Here is a 25,176-nt window from a genome sequence, read left to right on the forward strand (position 1 = left end):
TGTTAGGGATATTATTACTTACTTGAATTCAAGTTAAACTTTTCCAAGAACAATCTACAGTTTTAATGGTAACATTTTATCAGCTGCTATCATTCCCTCCTATTTTTGAAAACCTAAAGTTGCTAATCCCAGTTTTCAATATGATAAACACAAACTTTTAAGTTTTCACAAGAAACGATAGCAGACTCCCTTTCTTAGGTTGGTTCAGAAACTGAAACATCAGTCTTCTCTTGTGCTTAGAAACAAGGGTTGTTCATCTGAGAAACTGTGATAAATATTTTAACATGTTGTTAAGTCTTCCCAAGAGGTTTGCTGCTCTAGAACAGAAAAATCAATAGGAGTGTGGGCAGTTATAGACGAAGATGCTTCAAAGATAATCAACTGGATCAAAACTGTCAGAGTCAGCATCAACAGCAAGGACGTTGATTACAGTTCAATTTTACTGTAAAAAGTCCCTGCTCACAACTGTGGTTGTCTCAGAGAACTACACAATCGCTGAGAGAGGACCAACGGATGACATTTAGAGTTTTGCTGAGAAAAGAACAGGTGACAGAGGGAAGAATAGAAAGACTCAGTGAAGGGAACAGAGCAGAAATACTGGAACATCTAAACAAATAAGATTTGTTAGTGAGGAGATTAGTTTACAGCATCATCCAGAGAAAAGAGATTTGATTCAAAAATAGAGTTGAAAAAGACAGAAAAAATCGACTTTGGAAGACTGGAAGATGCAGACAGATGAATCCAAGTTTCTGAACTCAGAGCTTGGTCCAGTCTATGTGTGTGTGGAGTTTCAGGAGATGCAGAGTTATATTTCCCCAGAATGTCTTAAAAAGCTGACAGGCAGAAAGGCTCAGAAAGACTGGATTAGCTGAAATGGTAAAAACAGCCTCATGATGCAGGTAAAGTCAGAAGGAGAGCAGTGACAAACTCACAAACTGTTAGAAGTTTTTCATAAAGTCAATGAAGTAAGTATTCATTATTCATGAAAAAAATACTGTTATGAAATACATAAATCAAGAGGTAAACAGGATTAACCAATCAAAAATCTTTTTAAAATTGTTCCCTTTGAAACCTTAAAATTATGGAGTTAAAAAACAACAGATGAGTTTTTACATTCACTTTTTGTCTAAGAATAATGAACTAATTCCCTTTTATTTTCCAAACCCACTTAAGCTTTAAATAGGGTCTGGAGTTTGATGCAGGGCACATTCAGACCCAGTGTTACATCTCATTTATAAGAGTAATGTTACAAAGAACTGCACCCTTTAGATTTGTTTTTGAGGGTTTGATTTTTATCTCTTTTCAACACAGAAGCCCACGCATAGAGGACAGACGAGGCATGTAAACTCGAACTCAGAGAGATTCCACCCGGGACCTTCTTACTCTGAGATGAGAGAGTTTCCCACTAACTACAACATGCATGAACTCATTTTTGAACTGGAATGAAATACTTTTAAAGTAAACTGAAATATAAATAACTTCAGTTTATAAAGGTAATTTATTGGTTTATTATGTAGTTTTACATTATTCTACTAATCTGTCAAATAATGAACATTGTGGAGCTCCATGCTCAGTTCTTTAACAAAGGGCCAACATCATACGATTGTTAAGCCCTTTCAGAGTAAACTATCCACATACATGAGCATATTTTACCTTTGCCACACTGAATAACAAATTATTTCTGAAATATGAATGATTTTTGTGACATCTTTCCCTACATGGAAGTAAGACACCTTGATCGCTGAGGCTCTGCCTTTCACTCCTTGTTGGTGCCGCCCATTTTATGATGTCATCCTAGAGCCGGCCTCAGCAGAGTGTCTGCGTTTCACCCGAAAACAAACAACATCTGAACTTCTGCAAAGATGGACGTGTATACTGTGCATTTAGACTGAAAGAGTTTTGCTGATTACCGTCAAATCTACTGAGAAAGTGGATGTGTGTGTTAGTCTGGGGGTGGGGCTTACAGCATAGATTCTTCCTGGAAGGGGCTGTTTCTCACTTTGTGATGTCACAATGTGAGGAACCACTTAATTTCCGTGACTTGGGAGGGGTTGGTGTTCAGAGAGCAGGTTTTTAGAGGAATGCTCCGAGATGAATGAAAGGATCAAAATACTGTTTTGGGGTGTTTTACTTGTAATGAATTAACATTATAATACATTTAAAAACTCAAAAATGGATTTTGTATTATAGAAGCTCTTTAAAGGTTTTCACCATCCTCTGACCTTCAGATCTCCAGGAAACAAACTTTTTTTTTTTTTTGCAACCATTGACTCTAATGACTGAGATTTAGAAACAATATATACATTTAAAAGTCGGAGTTATCCAGTCGTTCAGTTTAGATCCAGATTTCAGCTCAGACAAGGAAAACAAAGACGTTCAGGCAGGAGTAAAAGGGGAGGGACTTGAAGGCAGGGCCCGTCCTGGGAAAAGGGGACCTAGGCGGCCGCCTGGGGCACCATCTGTTGGCGTGGTCGCCAAATTGTAATGATTTTTTTTTTAATTTAAAGGTTAACACACCGTTCATTTTGTGTAAAATGTAAAAAAAGTAATAATTAAACATAAATACAATAAACATAAATAAAATGACTTAAAAGTTTGAAATGATCAATAATTGTGCCTGAAGCTGCGCCACTCCTTCCCTGACTCAAAATAGGAAGAAAGAGGAGGAAAAAGGGGGCTCAAGGCAGAGGTTTGTCTGTTTTATTTAAATTCAAATGTTTGGAAACCGCTGTCCCCCTATTTCAATTGAAAAATCTCTTGTTTTTGGTCCGAAAAGAAGAATTTAACAGGTGATCTAGTTTTTTTCTTGTTTTTTCCTCTTTTTAAACCCTTAGCAATGGAAATCTTTAAACCTTTAACACTGGAGATGTCTGTTAAAAGATCTACCATGCTGTAATTGTCATACTAAATGTTAGTGCAGGGGTTAGCCTTGCAGTGCCAAGACTGGGGTTTGTGACCCAGCTAGACAACAGGGACATTATCCTGAAAACATTTCTTTAGTGAATATCATTTTATTCCTGTTAATTAAAATAAATAAATACTTATTTGAACTTATTCCAGGCGCAGCTGTCTGGAATATGTTCAGATAAGTATTAATTTTCTTTTTTGCAGTGATATTCTTGTGTTCTGTGCATGGGGGACCGCAAAAATCCTGTTTCGTCAAGGGTGCCATGCCCATGTGTGAAGGACTGCCAGAGGACAGACCTCAGGTTGTGGAGTGGAATTATTTGGGATCTCCTTTGTTTCTGTCACCTTTCCACAAGGGAAATCCACAGGCAAACAGACAATCCACAAGCAAAAAAGCTCCTGGGAAAGGAGGCAAAAAACTTGGTAGAGAGACATTAGGCAGGTCAGACTGAGGGCAATGAGCAGGAACTCAATGTTGGGCAACAATGTAGAGTGGATGACAATCTGACAGAAACTGAAAACCTGCAGCTTCTCAATCAGCTGATTAGCCCAGCAGAGAGGAGCTGACATGGTGGAGAGATTCAGTTTTATGACACAAACGTTTTTACATCTGGTCCTGATTCACAACAATTTGAATAAACAAATACTCAGAAATTCTGTTTTAAGCTTAATTTTCTTTGTGTATGTCCTTCATCATGAGAAAAATGCCATAAAACATGTTTTCAAACACCAAAACAGGATTTTCATTGAAAAGGATGTGTAAACTTCATTAAAACAGTTCAAAGAATGTCTGGCCCTCAAACATTTTCATCACACCAAAATCTGCCCCTCTTTTTAAAAGGTTTGGACCCCCCTAGCTTAGACTACATCATAGCAGTTCAATGAGCACTACAGGGCGTCTAAGTTCTTTACTCTCCAGGTTGATGATGTCAAAGGTTTACCTGTGTTCTGTTGGTGAACAGGACATTTGAAGTGATGAGCTGGTCGTATCTGCAGTAACATGGATTCAGAGCCACGGGATCACTGGTCCAAGTCACAGGAGTGGTAAGTTGAAATCTTGGTCTTAACACCACACATTTGCTGTTGAGTAATACCCTTTGACTGTATATGAGAACTGGATGAGTGAGTGTGACGTCACCTAAAGAATTGAGTCAATTCAGTAGATGTTTTTTTACGGATTTCGCCATGTTAGAACCAGAAATTGTCAGTAAACAGTGATTGGTCCAAATTGATTGTTGTTTCTATGGCAGCCATTCTGGCCAATCAGGAGTGAGCTTGTTAGAGGCTAAACATGGGCTATTGATCTCTATAAACGGGGTTTTGAAAGTGCTGTCTGTTGGTCATTGCCACATTTTTGATAAATTAAAATAAACTTGTTTAATTCCTTAACACATATTTAAAAAAACTGTATGTGTGCTGCCCCCTATAGGTTGAAATGAGATATTACAGTTGAATTTCGTGATTGGTCAACTAGTGTAAGTCCCAGAAGTTCACGTCATCATTCTCTGCAGCTCCATTATAGAAGCCCCGCCCATCTCCCAACTTCAGCGTTCTTTCATGGTTGTTTAACTACTTTGAAAGTTATTTAACTTGTTATTTAACTTTTAGCATGTTTAACATTTCACAAATAGCTTTTGCATTTTCAGCAATTAAAGTAAACTGTGCCACCATTTTCAGCAAAAAGCTTCAGGATCTTCAGAGACTTCTTTCAGCAAAAAGCATTCACACTAGTACAGGTTATGCAACTTTTCTAGTTCTCTAATTATGTTGATGGGATTTTTTTTGAGCCAGTTCCCGTTTTGAACGCCAGGGGGACTCAGTCCAGTTCTCATATACAGTGATTGCTAAGGCCCTGGTTTTAAGCGAAGGTGTTTAGGGGCCACAGGGGAAGCAGCTGCTCTCTCTGAGACCAGACCTGTAAATGAAGAGCGTCTTCAGGAGGGGGTCCTCTGACTGAAGGAGGAGAGTCTGCAGCTCTTCACAGGCTGACAGAGGAAGGGCTCCTCGGAGTACTATAGACACGTGTGTGCTCACCTCCCTCCCACCCTCCCACCTCCCTCAGCGGCACACACCCCTGCCCTCCTTACAATGGACCTCCGTGGGAGGAGCAGAAAGCCGGGCTGTGGGCGGAGCCTCTGAACGGACACCTCGACTTGCGGCTCCAGCAGCTGATGATACAGTTGGAAGCGGGAATGAAGGAGTCAGAGAGAGACCGGGAGGGGGCCGACGGGAAGGCTGGCCGCGCCAAGGACCAGGTAAGGGCGGCCCTCACGCGCATGAATGGCTGACTGCGCGGTGACCGGTTGGAGGGCAGCACTGCTGCCAAACAGCTGCATGTCCTCATGTCTGTCTGTCTGTCTGTCTGTCTGCTGCTGTTATTACACCTGCACAGAGGAATGCACGACTCCCAGAGGTGCGACATGTGCACAGGTGAACATGTGACCTTTACAACAGAATCATAAATTGCTGTCGAATAGCCTGAGGAGCTTCCTGTCTGTCATCTGGCTAGACTTGTCTTAGTGGTAACAGAAAGGCACTACGGTATGTTTAGTCTCACCTGTCTTCCTTCTGAGCTCCTCCCCCCTTTTTTAAACGTGTCTATGAGTTTATTAAAGTAGCTGTAAGTTTCACAAGTCGTTTAAAGGTGGTGTTGGTGCAGTCAGAAGTCTTTTTCTTATGCTGGCTCAACCTGCTGTCCTGTCAGACAGAAACCGCTGCACCTGAAAGGCCCCTGAGCTCCTCCCCATTCTTAAAGTCTGGTTATGGCTGATAGCAAAGCTGATAACAACCCAACAAAAGAAGGCATTTGCAGCTTTGATGCTGGTCTGTGGCTTCAGGATAGAACCAGGACTGAGTGTTTGACACTGATGAGAGAGTAAGCAGACACTGATGGTGGGTTTCAGCATGTGATGGTATTAGTGGTGGCACAAACTATTGTTTTAATAGTCCACTAATCACTGATTATTTTTTTGTGATTAGTGGGATAATCGGGTCATGCGCAAACTGGATGTAAAGCACACATCTTAACCATCATTATCTTTAAACTAACTAAAAACTAGATGTATATCATTTCCTGTGATAATGCTAGTGTGAATGGAAGCTGAATTTGGCTGCTGAAGATGCTGAAACTGATAGCTAAAAATGCTGAAGTTGATAGCGAGCTAGAATATTAGCTAAATGCCAAATTAGCTTAAAAAGCTGAAAAATTCTAAGTTAGCCAAAACAGCTAGCATGGAGCTGAAATGTTAGCTAAACTCCAAAATAGCCTAAAAACCTTAATAAATGCCAAAATAGTCCATAATGCTACCAGAATGACGTAACTTTCAACTTCACTACACTCTGACTCCATATAATATATTGTAACATCTGATCGACTATTAAATTAGTCGTCGACTGTTTTAATAGTTGATTAGTTGTAGATTACTAATCTTACTAATCGTGGCGGCCCTTGATGGTATGCTCTGAAGGTGGCGTCAGTGGCTGTGAGTCATCTTTTGGTTCAAAATAATAAAGGTGCCACTTAGTGTTGCTGTTTTGGGGTGCGTCCGTCAGACCTGTCTGCTCTATGGTGATGAAATAGCAACAAGTACACCAGTTCCAAGAAAAGGAGCCAGGTCTGTTTACAGGAACAGGAGTCTTTTGTTGTTTCCAGGTATTCTTCGTTCTGCACCACAGAGGTCTTTTCAACCCTAACTGAATATTTGCTCCGGCCAGACCATTAAAGGATGGGCAAGTATTATGTGTAAGCTCGATGAAACCACATGGACAACAGCACAAGTCCAGGCTTATTGAATGTGAGCTCACGGCTTAGCTGAGGCTCCTGTTGGTGAGAACTGACACACAAGGGGAGGCTCCACTGTAGACCCAACTCCCAGAGAAGCCAGCATCACATCCGCCCAACCATTCAGCCTGCAGTCACGCCTCAAAGGGAAAGGCTCTTTACTATTTACTACTACTTTACTACTGATCACGTTTAATTAAAAACTCGTTCAGGAAGACTTGATCCTCAGAAGGTCTGTGTGCTTCATCAGCTGGTTAACCTACAGTGCACAAGATGAATCTTAAGACAGTAAAAAGATCTGATTAAAAAATAATAGTCTGTTCTGTCATTGGAAGAAAAATATAGAAAAATAATTTTAGTTTTAACAAACATATCTTAGTGACTGTAATTGTTTTCTAAATTAAGAATTCTCGTTAAGACCATTTTCTTACCCCATGGGCAGATTTATTTATCTTATTTGAAGAGATTTTTGAAATGTTGAGAATTGCTGACTTATTTCTTGGGGGCCTGTTTTTACAGTGTTGATAATGCAGTGCCACCTGCTGCCTCTGCTTGGACTTGCAGGCTTAGGCTTTATTTTACATCAGATGTATTCAATCACTAGGTCACATTTTTATGTTTTATGCTGCTAAAAGAAGGAAAATTAATCCTCTTTTGACTAGATCCACAATAAAAGCTCTTAACCCTTTAACACTGGAGCTCCAGTGTTTCTGTTCTTTGATTTACTGTAACTTTTCAATCGTTAACACGATCATTCCAGCAGATTGTGAAGGAGAAAAGTTACAGTATGTTAAAGATTTTGGGTTTAGGTGTCACTGGCAACGTCTCAGGTGTTAAAGTGTTAAATAAAGTCAAAGGCACATGTTTAAAAGGACAGACATCACCTGTTGATATTGCTATTAATAAAAATCAAACACGCCCTCTCCCCCCTCCCTCAGTACTCACTCTCTGGGACTGTGGAGTAGAGCTGCCACAAACGATTATTTTAATAGTCGACTAATCAGGTAATGTACTGCCTGGATGTAAAGCACACATCTTAATCATCATTAGCTTTAAACTTATTATCACCTGTGTGTGAATGCTGTAAGCTGAATATGGCCGCTACAGATGCCAGTGCTAATAGCCGAAGATACTGAAATTGACAGCTAAAATTTAAGTTAAATGCCAAATTAGCCTAAAAAGCTAAAAAAAAAAAAAAAAGCCTAAGTTAGCCAAAAATGCTAGCACACAGCTGAAATATTGGCTAAACTCAAAAATAGCCTAAACAACTTGAGAAAAGCCTAAATTAGCCAAAATAGCTAGCATGTAGCTAAAATATTAGCTAAAGTCCAAATTAGCATAAAAAACAGAATAAATGCCAAAATAATCTATAAATCTAACAGAATGTCATTATAACTTTCAACTTTACTACACTCTGACTCCATATAATATAAAGTAACGACTAATCGACTATTAAATTAGTCGTCGACTATTTTAATAATCGATTAGTCGTTGAATAGTCGACAAATCGTGACAGCACTAGTTTGGATCAAGTTCAGTAACAGAAAGAGGTTAAATGTCTCGTCTTCAGTATGAGGCGGACCTGTGCTCTGTTTTAAAGTAATGACCTCTTCAGCACAGTCCCGTCCAGCAGGTCACCAGCATGGCTGACACACTGAGACCTGCTGCTCATTCACTCACGCTGGCTCAGATTTCAAAGTCAACAAAGACGGCGAAGCGTTTGATTCATTTACCTTTCAGATCTGATCTACACTCAGCATTAACAAAGGGATATTTTGTGCCACCATCTACAATGCAAATAGAACTTTGATGACATTACAGAGCTTTTAGTGACACTTTTTTAACCCTTTAACGCTGGAGCTCCAGTGTTTCTGTTGTTTGATTTACTGTAACTTTTCAACTGTTAATGCGATAATTCCAGTAGATTTGCGGTGAGCCGCTTTTCTCCTTTAGAATCTAGTAGAATTATCGTGTTAACAGTTGAAAAGTTACAGTACGTTAAAGATTTTGTGTTTAAGCGTCTCCGGCGATGCCTCAGGTGTTAAAGGGTTAGTAGCTCACCAAGTAAGCAAAGAGTATAAATTCTTGAATTTTAAAATGCTTGAGCAAAAATGAAAGGGTGGAGTCTCGACCCTCTGACCCACAGGCACCAACCACCATGAGGTCATAGATAAGTGTAGGTATGCTAATCAACCGGCTTCTCCTGCTTTAAGCCAGAAAGACGCACATCACTGATTCCAGCGAAGGAGATCTTCAGTGGAATTTGTTGTTATTTTTTGGTTCATCTTTCCTTGATCTCATGTCACTCCCTTTTCTTTTGAAATTCTCTCTGTTGCATCAGCAGACTTTTTTTCTCATTGTCAGTATCTTAACTTGTTTTTATTTTCCTTTTTAAATAAAGTTAATGAACAACCCCTTAGGATGTTTCCTGAAGAAATGACCTAGATAACACTGGCTGCTAAAAAGGACTAAGCCCCTCTCTGTGGGGTATTAATCCATTTTCTTAAGCTGCCGGAGCTTGTTCTGGCTGCTGTTGGGTAAAAGGCGGGGCCCTGGACAGGTCGCCAGCCGGGGCCACACGCACTTTCAGCTAGAGACACCATTCAAACTTTAAAATGTTTAGCAACTACAAGGTTTTTAGGGTAAATTGGAGTTTAGCTTTTATTTTTAGCAACATGCTAGCTGTTTTGGCTAATTTAGACATTTTTTCAAGTTTTTTAGGCTAATATGGAGTTTATCAAACATTTTAGCAATATGCTAAAATGTTTGCTAAACTAGAGATTCTTTCCAGTTTTTTGTGGGTAATTTGGGTTTTAGCTAAAACTTTAGCAACATGCTAGCTGTTTTTGGCTAAATTAGACATTTTTCCATTTTTTTAGGATAATTTGGAGTTTGGTTAACATTCGTGGTATCATCTATTTTGTAAACCATGTATCGCATCGTATTATGAGGTACCCAGTGATTCCCAGCGCTAGGTTTTAGACTGGAAAACGACATTCAGAAGAAGACAGAACTTGAGTTGATTCGACGACAGGAAATAGCTTCATTACCACAACTCAAAATACAACAGATAAAAATATAACAGATAACAACAAATAATAAATAGCTCAAACATACAATATATAATAACACTAAATTATAATAAATAACAACGAAGTGTTCAGTTTCAATGAGGCATTGAGGGCTGTTAGTGACAGTTTTATTTAACATTTAATGGACTTCTTCCCTGAAGTCAAATTTTAATAAAAGTGTTTTTGAAATGAAAACGGTCTCATTTGTACAGTCTGCTCTCCCAGGCTGTCCTCTTCTAAATTCTTCATTCAAACTCTATCAGTACTATAGAGATCCTGTTGGAATGTGGTTTGACGCCTATGACACTAAAGAGCAAAACTGAGACGATGGTATCAAGCTGACTTTCAGCAAAAGTCAGCTTGTAAAAGAGACAGGACTGTAAAGCGGGGATGGGCTGAAGGCTGCATTCCTGCTCGTTTTCCAACATACCCTGATCTGGCATCTTTTGATTGGCTGGACACACCTGAGCCAGGTAATCAGTTGTGTGTGTAGGACAAGGGTCTTCAACCAGCGGCTCCAGATCCACATGTGTCTCTTTTATCTCTCCAAGGTGGCTCCTTGGACAAACCTAAAATACGTCATGGGTCGTGTCCGAATTCCCCCCCTAACTACTAAAAAACTATATAGTACCCTGCATTTTAAAGGTAATTCTGACACAATGCTTAATACTTTTCTTTCGTTTTTGATATGACGGACATGACGTCATCGATTTCACAAAGTGAAAATCGAATAAGTCTGATCATGCCACAGCTTTTATTTATGACTCCACTGTGTTCTGATGGTGAAAATATGGATGGTTTGTCAAATACTACATTTAAACACGTTTATTTGTTCAAAATTGTTCGACCGCAATGCATTGTGGTCTATATCCGCTAACCTAATGACTATCGATGTATGCTAGTTTTTTGCAAAGACTTCTGGGAAATTTCGAGTGTACTCGATTTTGGAATTAGTAGATTCGGACAGCACTAGAAAATGGCGAATGCACTATATAGTGATTGGGGGGGAATTCAGACACAATCATGGAGACTGCTGATCCAGACATGTCGACCGCCAGAGTCAGCAGCTCCTGATAATGACTGTCTAACCAAAACTACCTAAAGAAAACAAATAAACAAAGCCTGAAAACTAAGACTACCAAGATCCAAACTAAAATAACAAAACCCAGCAGAGTAAGACTACTGAGAACAAAGAAGGGAAAAAGACCAAACAAAAAATGCAATTTTTAAAGTAAGGAACACTTAATTAGCATTTATTGAAGTTAGATTAGTTAAATGTATAAACTGATGTCTGAGGTTCACATAGATGATAAACTATGTAGGTTTTTACATCCTGTTGACCTGAAGACGTCTTGTTTGATCAACTCTACCTCCAGAATGTACAGATTTTATATGGAAGAGAAACTTTGGTAAAAAGTTTGATCTTTTATGAGTTAAAAGCTCATATTATCTTATGCTGCACAACATTGGTTATTAGCTGTCCAGAGCTGCACTGAGATGATCCTGATTGTCATAGAGAATCGTTTATTAAGAAAATAAGCTATTTGAGCTTCTGTCAAACATAAAAAAATCCCATTTTGATTGATGCTAGGTTCTTTTTATATTTCTGTTTTTCTTTGTGCCACAAAATAGACTTAACTCATATTTATCATTTTTAAAAAAGGTCACGAATGCAAGTCCACATTTCTTACAGGCTAAGATAAGGTTTTGCAGCTCCTTCTAGGTTTTGATCAGTAGAAAACGAGCCAGAATGTCTCTTTTACTGTGAGAGGGCCGGAGTGACCCATCCCTGCTGTAGACTGTCGTGTGCGCTGTTGGAAGGATAATACTAATGGATGTAAAGGTACTGTCATGTCATTTTATTTATCATAAAAAAATTAAGTGTCTTCCTGTTTTCAGAGCTGGATTTCCAAGATCATAAAGAAACGAGTGTGCAGCACATTCATCGCAGACTCTTCCAGGTGACTGACAGGTGACTCTTTGCTCTTCAGAGACTGCTGGGCTTCAGACAAAACAAATGTTGTCTTTGTTCCAGCAATGGAAGGCTCTGTCAGTGTGGCGGCCCCCTGGAAGGGCACGACTCTGTGGCCTCAGCGAACAACAGTGAAGAAGCTGCCGCTCTGCAGTGGGACAGCCAGCAGCATTCATCAGAGCAGCCCACAGATGCGTTTGGGGAGGTGGAGTTTGCAGGAGCCGGATGCAGGCACAGCCTTGTGAGTTGCTGTTCCACACAAACACAGAAATGTCAGAGCGGGGGGGTATGCATCCAGCTGCAGGTGGAGATCACTGAGGGCTCAGGCTGACCTCAGGGCAGCACAGTGACTCAGCAGGGCGTCACAGTGCACATTTGCCTGCTTATGCTTTATGATCCACTCTTATCATTTCAGCTTTATCTTTAGAGAGTGGCTTCTGAATGAATATCCCTCTTAGGACAGAGGTCTGCAGCCTGAGGAGCCACATGTGGCTCTTTGGCTAAAATAAAATGTTTTAAAAAGAATCTATGAAGGAAAAAGTAAGTAACGTTTAAACAAAGTTAGGATGTTAATGAAAGCAGCCATGATTCTCCATCAATCCATCAATAGTTTATCAACGTCATACTGACAGATTCAGATGTCATTTGAGCTTCATTCATCACAGAAAATCCATTTATTGTCAGTAATAACAACCAGAATTAAAGTTAAATTAAGCTGTAATCCACTGGATTCTAAAGCAGATTTTCAATTTTTGAACAAAATCAAGGATTTAAAGTGTTGCTCATGGTTTTATAATGTATGCCTAGGGGTCACTTCTCTAGCTCTGATTTAGCTGTTGTTGGTTATATTTATGAACTTGTGGCTGAAATTCACCGGAAACAGTAAAATAAACAGTTTTTTTATTATCATTAATTATCCCTGGATTTGCTGCATTGACATGAACCTATGATGTAGAATGTCTTTTATTTTGAAAGGAAGTCATGCAAATCTCTGTCAAAAGTTATAAAATTTCATATTTAAAACAAAGCTATTTCTCTTCATGTTTAGGTTTAATTTATGCAAAAAAACACACAATAGTTTATTAAATGTATCAGGTCAGTAGCAACAACATACATTTAAATCACTACCTTATTTTTTCTAAATGGCGAGTGAAGAATTTGTGGCTCCTTGACTGATTTGATATCATTGACTGTATCAGAAAACTGGAGCGAGTAAGTGTGACATCACACAAAAATAACTTACCTCTGGCTCCAACCAAATAGTCAAATTCAGTCACCATTTTTCCGAGTCCTCGTTTCTATGGCAACCCCTCTGGACAATCTGGAGTGAGATTGAATAACTTGCATAAAGAAAAAGAAATTTTGAAAAAAATGAAGATTATCAAGAAGATGTAAAAAAAAGAGCAAAAATGATTATTCTGACAAATAGAACGAGTAACAGCTGTTTTTTTCTCTTTAGAACTCTATGGGATTTTGGCTTCTTGGAACCACCGTGTACTTCCTGTTTGGAAGCACTCAGTCCAGTTCTCCAATATAGTCAATAGGTTTATTTATGCATATATTATGAGAGAGAGACTGAGCAGGGATGCACAAAGACAGAAATATACAAATATATGTAAGACACAAGCCTGTCCTTCGACCTGACTCAAAACAGAGACCCACTTGTATCTTTAATGTTAAACAGGATGAGCAAAAAAAACAAACATTCTGAACTGATTTCCAGCCACCAGTCCAGATAAAACAGACTGAATGAACTTGCTAATCTTTTTTTCAGTTTCTACGACTTTCATGTGACACACCAGCTCAGATCGTCTACACCCTCTTTACCAACCACTGGGGCCTGCCTGCTCCAAACCTGGTGGTGTCAGTGGTAGGAGGTGAAGGCCACGACACAATCAAGCCATGGGTGAGAGACATCCTCAGGAACGGACTGGTCAAAGCAGCAGAGACCACAGGTGAGGGCCTGCAGGAGCTGCAGCAGAGCGGCCGTCTGAGTGCAGCGTCTACACCTGAATTAGGTCTGATCAAGGTCAGAAAGGAGGTTGATCAAATATGTTTGAGGTGAATCGTGGAACAGAAAGATCTGTCTTTAGGATTGCTTGCTTGGACATGCTGACACCACACAGCTGCCTCTTTAACGGGGACTCGCCTTGAGCAATCAGGGTTAGAATCAAAGTCATATTTAACAATTATTTATTCTCCTGACGGCATTCCGTGAAGTTATTGGACCACTTCACCGCAGAAAAGGCTGTTTTATCCATCTGATAAGAAACTTTATTGCCATTGTAAAGGTACATGATCATTTTACTGGATGTTCATGTTGCAGAGATGTCGGCAGCAGGTCCTTGTGTCGAGTCTTCTCATGCTGTGGGCTCTATAGAACGCTCAGTGTGTGTAACTCCTCCCACAACAGCTGCTCCCTGGTGGCTGTAAAACCGTTCTGACATGCAGCAGAGCAGTGGTCCCCAACCTTTTTGGGGCTGTGGACCGGTCAGCTAGTGTGGAGTTATTCCGCGGCCCGGCGGGGGTGGGGGTGGGGGGGGTTGGCCGCCGCTTTCACCATCACTTCCTGAGACGGATATCGCCATTCGTAACCCATCTTCAGCGATTGGTCTGAGTCATAGCTGAGTCATGAAATCTACAGAAAGTACTGTCACCAATCAGGAGAGAGTTTATTGCAACCGTCTGCCTCTTTCCACGCCTCGACCACGAGACCGCGGATGTAAACAGCTTCTACTTTAATAACACCGGAGAATTGTACAAGTCATTGTTGAAGTCTTTGAGGGAGAACCATTCCAACATTTGATTCTGTCAGCGGTCCTTTGGGATTTACTTACATATATTCCTTTTTGTCGAGATTAAAGGAGCATTTGGGTGACGCCGCTGCAGAACGGCGCTTGCACCCCTCTCGCGCGTGCAGCAGCAGCTTGTTACTTCACATGCGCGGCCAGGTTACCGTCTGATCAGATGCACGTGAGAAGCGCGTTCAGCGGTATTTAAAATAAATAACCATCCTAACAAGTGAACAGCTGGATCTTTTTTCTGTTTGAAAATACGACCAGGTCCTTTCAAGTTTGTCTCGCGCTCCTCAGACGGCTGCGTCTAATTCAGGCTGAAGCTGGAAAAGTGAAGAAGATGAAACTTTGGTTGGTGATTTTATGCGCATATATGCAACTTATCATTTATAAGCTACAACCGAAACAGTGAAATAAAGAAAAACGAACGTTAAACAAAGAAAAAAGTCCAAAGCACATAACCTCAGAGTGAAATCTATTTCTACAGAGTAAATCCTCATCTAAAAATGTCGACAGCATGCTCCTCTTGTTGTTTTAAACTGCTGCATCGGTACATTCCATTGAGGAAAACAACAGTAGGACAATGATTGGTACATTGTTGAATTGTAAAGTAGGTGTTAAAAGGTCTTCACGGACCCATTGATGAAGTCTGCTCCCATTGGCTACCCGTCATCTGTCAATCAAACCCCCCAGACGTTCGACGTCAGACCCACAAACGCTTATTGAGCCATCTGATTGGTCAATTTATAACTCTAATAACTTGTGATAATGGAAAAAAATCTTTAAAAAAAAATTAGGATTAGAAAAAAGAAGTTAAGCAGAAAGCAGCAGAGGAAGAATGATTATTCTGACGTATAAAATGACTGAGAAATAACTCTCTGTTTCTCAATGTAAGTCAATGGGACTTTGGCCTTTTTGGAACCCAGTGGTACTTCCAATATGGAACACGGAAGTAGGGGGGCTTGCTTTGTCCAGTTATTTTATATACATGCTCCCGAACCAAAAAAAAAAAAATCCTCATCCCTGAACCGCCCTCTGCGCTCTCTGAAATGTGTATCTGAATGGAAGAGCATGTTTGAGCATTTCTATGACCGTTTTAAAGATTCGATTTGTTCGGGAAAGTTAGATATCTATGCAAACAGGTATGTTGTGTGGGAATCACCTGTTTTCCGTCTGTTCTTCTGTTGCTGCACTAATCCCATCCATTCGTGGAGAAAGGTTCCACATGCAGCTTTTCTCATGTGACATGCCGCTGGACTGCTTTTAGCGCTCAATATAATCGAGAAAACCCGGTTGATTTTCAAAATAAAAGATTTCTGACTCAAAAAAAAAAGTCCCTAAATTCTTCCGCGGCCTGGTGGCAATGGGTCTGCGGCCCGGTACCGGTCTGCGGCCCGGTGGTTGGGGACCACTGCTCTATGCCACATGTGTCAAACACTTTTGTTTATGTGAACATCTTTAGTATTTTTTATGCATAAGAATTTTCACAAGATCAAAGATCTTAGTAGTGATTTGTTTGTATAAATAGGTCTCAATGAGCACATTTTTGATGTAACAGATGCTTGTGTTTGAGTTTTGAAGAACTTAAAATATGTTTTATTAAAAACATATGTTGTAAAACGTTAAAAAAACAACAACACATTTTAGCTTTAATCTAGTTAGTTTTCCTTTTTTTTTTCTTTTTACTGATCCAACAGTGAAATGTATTTGTATTTTTGTTTTTCTGTTTGTCCATTCACTGCATCACGTCTCAAACACAGAAATCTCCGATTTTTCACATATCTTACAGGCCTACTCTGGGGTAAATCAGTGTTGGCCTAAATCCCTCAACAGACTCATTAGTTGTGTTTTCTAGAGTTCGTGCTTCTGTTTTCAGTCATGAGGAGCATCAGGTTTAAGTCTTGAATCACCTCCTGATTTGTACAGCTGGGTTTTGACTGGAACCGCCTTTCCTGCCTCTCACCAGCAGATGTTCAGCTTCCTGCTTGTGACATGAAGACCTGCCCTGTCTCCTTTAGGGTCTTGGATTCTGACCGGGGGCCTCAGAGAAGGCGTTTCCCGCTGTGTGGGTGAAGCTGTGAGAAACCTCGGTGCTGCAGCTTTGAATTCATCTGCTAAAAAAGTGATCGCCGTAGGAGTGGCCCCGTGGGGCATGGTCCAGAATAGACAGCAGCTTGTCAACCCCCAGGTACTGAGGCCATGGGAGGTGTCTGCTGAAGTGTGGCGTCTGTGAGCTGACTGTTGTGTTGTCTGTTTGAAGGGGAGCTTTCCTGCCCGATATTACGTTCAGAACAAGTCACGAGACTCCAACTATTTGGACAACAACTGCAAAGCCTTCCTCCTGGTGGATGATGGGAGTGTGGGCCGCCGGGGGGCAGTGGAGGAATTCCGGGCTAACTTGGAGGACTACATCTCCCATCAGCGCACAGGCATCTGGGGTGAGTCTGTTTTCTGTGTTTATATCTTGGGTCACAAAAGTGCAGTTTATACAAAGAAGGAGATTTGTGTTGCAGAGATTCAGCTGGAAACACAAATGTAATGTTTTTCCAAAGCACAAACATTTACAGAATGAATTAATACAAATAATATATCTAATCCACATATATCAAAGTCAAGGCCCGGGGGCCGGATCTGGTCTTCCAGGTTAACATAACCGGCCCTCCAGATCATTTTATTTTATTATTAAAGACCTGATGTTATCTTGCGTTTATGTTTATTTTGTTTAATTTTAACAAAATATATATTTTATGGAGAGTAAAATACTGAAAGTTATTTAAGGTTTAAGTTGATTTATTCTGGAATAATATTCCTGTCTTTTTATTATTCATAATTATGTTAAAAAGTTACAGTTTAACTGTTTTAAAAATGGGGATTCTGCTAGTTTTTTAATTATTTGGGCATTTAAAAGGATTTTTTTAGGCTGTTTCTGAGTTTAGCTAATATTTGAGCTACATGCTAGCTGTTTTGGCTAATTTAGGCTTTTTTTGTTTATTTTTTAGGCTGTTTTTGGAGTCTAGCTAATATTTACATGCTAGCTGTTTTGGCTAATTTGGTCTTTTTCCGAGTTTTTTAGGCTATTTTGAAGTTAGCTATTTTTTTCAGCTACATGCTGCCTGTTTTGACTAACCTAAGTTTTTTTTTTCTTTTTTTCAGTTTTCATTCAAATTTGAAATTTAGCAAATATTTTAGCTGGCAATCAGCTTCAGGGTTTTTAGTTATCAATTTCAGCATCTTCAATGGACAAATTCAGCTTACAGCATTCACACTAGCATCATTGCACGTAATGCTATATATCTAGTTCATAATTATGTTAAAAAGTTATGGTTTAAAGTTTTAAAAATGTAGTGTTCAATAAATGTGTATCCTGTTGGTCCGTGACCTAAGGTGTGTTCTGGATTTTTTCCTGTTGTGTGATTGAGTTTGACACTAATACTCTAATGTGTTTATTAAAAAATTTCATCCACATAAAATCTTTGGCTGTATGTCTCAGATCAAACCTTAAATATGGAGTTTTTTATAGTCTGCTCAGAGCTGCAGTGACATTATTTTAAAGCATCAACAAACAAAGCTGGTCTGTTTTGAGGTGACGACCATGCAGCGTCTGTTTTCCATAAACACTGAGTTCCTCTAACCTAAAACAGCTTGTTCTTTGACGTGCAATGCTGTGGAAAAGCACATTTCTGTCCTCGAACTGAAGCTTCAGAGATCCGGGTGGATGTGTGTGATGATGCAGCTCAGTCAAGAAAACTCACCATTTTTATTCAGATGTTGCTTAATTCAACACAATTTTGCATTAATTTAATGTTATAAGCCTTTTTTAAGATTTTGTATTTGTTTGTTTGTAGAAACTGCTAATGTTTTGTTTTTGTAACTGTTTCTCCTGAACAGGAAGTGGTGGAATTGAAATCCCAGTTCTGTGCATGCTCATTTCTGGAGACGCCTGCATGCTGCAGGTGAGGGGCGCATGCACACCTGTGCAGCTGTTGTTGCTGCTCTTCATTCAGAGGGCTCACCTTCATGAGCGCTGCTCCTTTCATAGAGCTCCCACCATTTCCTAGACTTCTACATGATTTCTAGAGACTCTTTCAAATGAGCCTTCTTCCTTCGAGGTCCTACAAACACCATGTCTGAACGTAGCATCAACGTAGCACAAATAAACATTTAGCTTCTGTTAGACCTGGTTTTAGGATCATGAATCTGATGTCTACGGTTTGTTGCTTTGTTTGATGAAAATCTGTTTCTCTCTCTGTTAACGGTTTTAATGACGGCTGAATAAAATCCAATCCTCTCTGGATCTCCTAACGCAGAGGGTGAAGCGCTCCCTGGAAAAATCCATTCCCTGGTTGGTCCTGGCAGGTTCTGGTTCGGCTGCGGATCTCATCAGTGAGGTGTTGAGCTGTCTGTCTGACGTCATCCACAATCCAACCACTCTGTCCTCAGAGGGGGCAACTCCTGAAGCCCTCAGTGCCGATTCTAGAGAGATGGTCCGTGAGAAGGTCCGGAAATACTTTCCCACTGAAACGAAGGTGGAGGAGCTGGTGGAACATGTGAGTCTCAGTTTTTGGGTGGTTTCACTGACACCATTTATTTATTATTGTTTCAACTGTCAGAGCAAAACTAATGCTACAATCACACCGAACGCGACAGGGGCGTCGAATTCGGGTCTGCCGGCTCTCTTTTGACGCCTGCCAGGGTAAAGAGTTAAGCAAACTAACGATAAAGTTAAAAGATATATATTTGGTTTTTAACTAAATATTTAAAATCGATCTAAATATACAGTTAAAAACTAAATATTTAGTTAAAAAAAACAACTAAATATTGAATTAAAAACTAAATAATTAGTTTTTAGTTATACTGTATATTTAGTATGGATCTAAAAGTATAGTTGAAAAATGAGCTAAATGAAAAAAAAATAACTAAATATGTAGCTTTTAACTAAATATTTAGTTCCAGGCAAAATATTTAGGTTTTTTTTACTCAATATTTTGTTTTAAACTAAATATTTAGTTTTTTTAATAAATATTTAGTTACAAAACTTAAATATTTAGTTTTTGACTTAATATTTAGCTTGGAACTAAATATTTAGTTACAAAACTTAAATATTTTGTTTGGAAAATAAATATTTAGATTAGATATAAATATTTAACATTCAAACTGAATATTTAATTTCATAAAAGTAAATACTTAGTTTGCAAGCCAAATATGTCATTTTAAAATAAATATTTATCTTTAAATTAGATATTTAGCCTGCTAACTAAATATTTAGTTAGTAAATATAACAATTATAAATACATTAATTTAAAGGGTGAAAATAAGCATTTGACAAACAAAACCTGTTTTTTTCCTCCTCAAAGATGCTAAATATCTCAAAACATCGATGTCAAAATTTGACTTCTTCGATTTACAAATGTCACCCGATATCTAAGTTTTGGAGAACTCTACAGAGACACCGCCAAGCACATCACTGATGGTTTTCACCAGATCTTCCAGAGTCTCTCTGGTTCTGTGAACTTCACTCCTCCAGTGAGAGCTTCACCTGTGAACCGTTTCAAACATTACTTCTGTCTGTCTGTGGTCCAGTTTGAGCTCTAACCCAAGAGGGGGAGAATAATAATAATAAAACTGGGGGATCTTTTTATTATTGTCTTGATGAAAACAAGAAAAACATCATAAGTACATGTAGCTAGAGCCGTCCCTCGCACTACAACAAGAGGGCAAGCAGAGCGGGGGCTCCGTTGCACAGGAACCCACAGCCTGGACAGTAGACCTCGCTAGATCTGCCGGATGCCTGGGCAGCAGAACTCGCCATCAGCTCTGTCTAAGCCAGAGCGGCGGCGACAGCTATTAGCTCAGTATTTATATATATATATATATATATATATATATATATATATATATATATATATATATATATATATACAGGAACATGTGTACAGAATATGGACTGGAAACCCCAAAGTCAAAATGGAAACACCTCTGAAAGTGGTAGAGAATGAGAGAGCAAAGATCCTGTGGGACTTCCAGATCCAGACGGACAGGATGGCAATGGAGAACCAACCAGACATTGTAGTGGTGGATAAAGAACAGAGGAAAGCCGTTGTGGTGGATGTAGCAGTACCAACCCATGGTAACATCAAGAAGAAGGAACATGAGAAACTGGAGAAATACCAGGGACTCGGAGTGGAACTGGAGGAAGCTTATTTAACTTTTACCAAAATGTTCCAAAATGTAATAAATCTTACCAACAAATGCCATCATGTCCATCAGCAACTAGGGCTGCCACGATTAGTCGACTAATCGACTATTAAAATAGCCGTCGACTAATTTAATAGTCGATTAGTCGTTACTTTATATTAAATGTAGTCAGAGTGTAGTAAAGATGAAAGTTATAATGTAATTCTACTAGATTTATGGAATATTTTGGCATTTATTAAGGTTTTTAGGCTGTTTTGGAGTTTAGCTAATATTTCAGCTACATACTAGCTGTTTTAACTAACTTAGGCTTTTTTCAGCTTTTTAGGCTAATTTGTTATTTATCTAATCTTTTAGCTGTCTATAAGCTTCAGCGTCTTCATCTATCAGCACTAGCATCTTCAGCAGCCAAATTCAGCTTCCAGCATTCACACTAGTATTATTGCAGCTAATGCTATATATCTAGTTTGTAGTTAGTTTAAAGATAATGATGGTTAAGATGTGTGCTTTACATCCAGTTTATACCTGACCCCAATCAGAAAAAATAATCAGTGATCAGACGACTATTACAACAGTCGTTTGTGGCAGCTCTATTAGCAGCTGAAACATGGATGTTTGAATGGTTGAAAACATGAGTGAAGAAAAAGGAACAAATCCACTCTTTTTGCTTACATTTGAATACGTCAGTTTCTAATGTGGTGTTAATAGTAATGTTTTGTTTGTGTAAAATCTTCTCAAAGGCTGCTCTGTTTGTCCGTTTGCATCAACAGCTTCTCAGTATTTATCAGAACCGAGATTTCATCACTGTTTTTCACGGTGAAACCGAAGGCTCTGAAGACTTTGACACTGTCCTCCTCAGATCTATTCTTGGAGGTGAGAAAACTGCATAACATGCCAAGAATCTGTTAGTGGTTGATTTTTCATGACTTTTCTGAGTTTCTAGTTCTTCCTGTGAGCATGGTGCTGTTGTCCTCCCTGCACCCATAATGCACCTCTGACCTTTGAATGTGTTTCTGTCTGCAGCGAGTAAACGAGTCTGCAACAAAGCCATCGAGTGGATTGAAGAGCTGAAACTGGCGGTGGCGTGGAACCGAGTGGACATCGCCAAAGCTGAGCTTTTCAATGGAGGCATAGAGTGGAGTGTATGTTACATTATTCACACGCTGAGAGTCTGAGCTGAATTCATTTGCTTCTTCACACGGAAATCTCTGTATTGTTTAACTTCTCTTTCACTTTTAGTACCATGAACTGGAGGACTCCATGACAGATGCTCTGGTCAACGACAAGCCCCAGTTTGTGCGTCTCTTCTGTGAAAATGGTCTGAATATCCTGGATTACCTGACTTATGACCGCTTGGAAAAGCTGTACAACAAGCTGTCGGACACGTCGCTGGCTTACGATCTGCTCCAGAGACGGCTGAGCGAGAGGCAGGACCTGGCTGGGTCTGGGTCCCTCGTGAATGGAGCAGCATCAGCATCTCTGTCGGGCTCCCAGAGTCTGATGACGAGCTCTGCTTCAGGAGTGCAGATCAGCCTGTTTGAGGTGAGGACGATGCTCGGCGTGGAGTCAGGGGTTGTAGCTAGACGTGAACTTCACTGCTGACCAATGCTCTCTGAAGATCTGATTCTTTAGAGCAGGGGTGCCCAAACGTTTTCGCTCAAAGGGCCAAAATCTAAATGGGATCCCGGTCCGCGGGCCAAATACAATATTTTTTGCATGTCATGAACTAAAAGGAGAAAATAAAGAATATGGTTTAATTAATGTATTCATTAAGGTAACCCACATTAGTAAGAATACAAAGTAACTTTTGTCTTTGAAACTTTTAGCAGCAAGGCCTCACTGGACATTTTTAGTTGAAAACAAGAGCAATCTAAACAAACTTTCCTCCAATGAAAACAACAAACTGGGATCCTAATGAGATGCGTGGAGCTGGACTTTAGACTTTATCCGTTTACCGTTGTCGCTCCATCTTGGCTAGCTGAAAAAGCCGCTAAAATCATTGGAAGTGACCGTGAAGACTCTTGGGAATTTTTAACACAAAAGTAAAAGCACTGGGCAGACTCACTTGAGGGTTATTTCACCCATCACTGCAGACAAAGAAAGTTAACAGTGCCAAAAAGTTTTGGAACCTCATAGAGAATCAATGGTGTTCTCCTGTCATGGTGTCGTGGTGGTGCAGGTGTCTCGGCTGCTGTGGGACCTGTTAGAGGACGTCTGTCAACCCTTCTACTATGGAGTTTTGGGCCTTGATCACAAAATGAGTCCAAGAGCGGCTTTGAAGGTAAGAAATCAAATCCTTTACACCAGCCTGTATTCAGAGAGGAATGCTTGCAGTGAAGCTGAATCCAGTGACTGAGGAGCAGAACGTCTGACCCTCAATGACTACTGCTCAAGACTTCAGCCCAGACTGTGCTTTATGACAATAATTTTAGAGTTAATGGAGAAGAGGATGTGTATGTAGAACACCAGTATTGGAAGAAAAACTGAAATTTCCTGCAATGCATTCTTACAAACAACAGAACTTCTGGGACAATCTCCTTTGAATACACGAGACAAAACTGGAGTTCTTGGATATCAGATCCTTGTTCACAAACATAAAAATGAAATATGATGAAAAGAAGACTGTTCCTGCTGTGATGCACGGAGGGGGTTCAGTTATGGTCTGGGCTGCTTTGCTGAATCTGCCACACAATAAAAATATCAAATTTGTACAGATTTTCTGGAGCCCTTTCCAACAGACTATCAAACCGAGTCACAGAGAAAGTCTGAAAACGTTGGAGTTTTCTGATGTGTTCTTGACCTGACTCCAGTTGATCATCTGTTGAAGGAGCTGAAACGTGTTTGAATGTGAGACAGCTGGAGGTGTTTGTTTCTGAAGAGTGGACCAGAACACCAGAAGACCACACAGATAGACACACAAAACATTTTCATTCAGAGACTGACAGAAACCTTTTTAAAGGGAGTCATTTTACTGCAGGCCTGTTTCAATACTTATATAAAACAATTATTTAAGATCAACGATTGATTTTTCTTCTTTTATTTATCCATTTGTCAGTTTAATATTTCGTAGTGATCATTGTGTACTCGTGAACAGAGGAATACCAAGATTTTGTCCACCTCTTTGACTTAGCTAAACAGACGTTGGTGCAGAGGCAGTGAGTCAGGGACAGCTATAGGAAAGAAAGCGTTTCACCAGACATCAAATCAATCACTCTGACTGGAGGCCGTTCTTCTCGATCAAAGCAAGTCCACAAGTTGCTGCTGCAGGACTGTGATTACCGGCGTCAGCGCTGCCGCTCGCCCTGGACGGCCCTCTTCATCTGGGCTGTCCTGCAGAACCGCCATAAAATGGCTATTTTCTTCTGGGAGATGGTGAGTCCTTCACAAAACTCAGCACTTTAGGACACAAATGTTTCTTTGTGGTCTCATGAAGTGTCCTGGTTGAACGGCAAATGTTGGCGTTTTGTTGGCATGCTGTGTTTCCCAACAGGCAGGGGAGTCTGTGATGAGCGCTCTGGCGGGCTGCAAGATCCTGAGAGAGCTTTCAAAGCTGGAGGATGAGACTGAAAGCAAGATGGCCATGAAGAAACTGGCTCAGAAGTTTGAGGACCTAGCGCATGGTACGGATGACCTACCTGTCTGTCTGCATGCATGCATCCTCCCTGTTAAACCCTCTTCAGAGTGAACCAGAACGGTTTTGTCTTCATGCCTAACATGACCCACCAGACTGCTGGTTTGCTGGTTATGAATGGGCCCTAAATCCCTTTCTGGGCTCAGAACTCTGTGGCGGACCCTCTGGTCCACCTGACAAGATCAAACTTCTGCTTTCTGGTTTTCCTTTTTGTGTTTATTATTTAAGAATTGTTGTTACCAGAGAGACAACGTTACCTTCCCCACTCTGCTGGTTTTATTCTAGTTTTAAGGTGCATGTTGGCTTCTTTTCATGTGTCCAGATGTGTTTGGTAAATGTTACCAGAACAGCGAGACTTTGGCCTTCACTCTCCTCATAAGAAGGTCACCTGTGTGGGGAAAAGCCACCTGTCTGCAGATGGCCACAGCGGCCGATGCCCGCAAGTTCTTCAGCCAGGACGGCGTTCAGGTTTGTGGAAGGAAAACCACGAATTAACCAATCTGGTTCTTTGAAAATATTGGAAACTTAACAATGAAGTTAAGTCGATTTCTTGTTGCTGCTTCAGTCGACAGCATGTGTCACAGTCAAGGCCCGGGGGCCGGATCCGGCCCTCCGAGTAATTCTATCCGGCCCTCCAGATCATTTTATTTTATTGTTGTTAATGACCTGATGTTATCTTGTGCTCATTTCTAACTTCTATCATTTTGACAAAATATATTTTAATGTAGAGTAAAATATTGAAAGTTATTTAAAGTTTAAGTTGATTTATTCTGGAATAATATTCCTGCCCTTCGACAGACTGGCGACCTGTCCAGGTGAACCCCGCC

The 25,176-nt window shown here is 40.1% G+C and overlaps 1 protein-coding gene across 1 annotated transcript in view; it reads left to right on the top strand.

Moving 5' to 3' along the window:
* Window positions 1–3,861: 3,861 nt before the first annotated feature.
* trpm4a (transient receptor potential cation channel, subfamily M, member 4a) overlaps window positions 3,862–25,176 on the top strand; it is a 32,478-nt gene continuing 11,163 nt past the window's right edge. The window contains exons 1-16 of the mRNA XM_024272959.2: window positions 3,862–3,951; window positions 4,970–5,162; window positions 11,659–11,720; window positions 11,795–11,972; window positions 13,506–13,686; window positions 16,545–16,714; window positions 16,787–16,964; window positions 18,415–18,479; window positions 18,834–19,073; window positions 21,489–21,591; window positions 21,742–21,860; window positions 21,958–22,260; window positions 22,898–22,999; window positions 23,962–24,090; window positions 24,209–24,338; window positions 24,672–24,817. Of these exons, the coding sequence (XP_024128727.1) occupies window positions 3,908–3,951; window positions 4,970–5,162; window positions 11,659–11,720; window positions 11,795–11,972; window positions 13,506–13,686; window positions 16,545–16,714; window positions 16,787–16,964; window positions 18,415–18,479; window positions 18,834–19,073; window positions 21,489–21,591; window positions 21,742–21,860; window positions 21,958–22,260; window positions 22,898–22,999; window positions 23,962–24,090; window positions 24,209–24,338; window positions 24,672–24,817 (2,343 nt within the window). The 5' untranslated portion in view covers window positions 3,862–3,907. The remainder of the gene's footprint in view (window positions 3,952–4,969; window positions 5,163–11,658; window positions 11,721–11,794; window positions 11,973–13,505; window positions 13,687–16,544; window positions 16,715–16,786; window positions 16,965–18,414; window positions 18,480–18,833; window positions 19,074–21,488; window positions 21,592–21,741; window positions 21,861–21,957; window positions 22,261–22,897; window positions 23,000–23,961; window positions 24,091–24,208; window positions 24,339–24,671; window positions 24,818–25,176) is intronic.

Source organism: Oryzias melastigma, linkage group LG8, assembly GCF_002922805.2.
Source record: "Oryzias melastigma strain HK-1 linkage group LG8, ASM292280v2, whole genome shotgun sequence".
Taxonomy (NCBI): domain Eukaryota; kingdom Metazoa; phylum Chordata; class Actinopteri; order Beloniformes; family Adrianichthyidae; genus Oryzias; species Oryzias melastigma.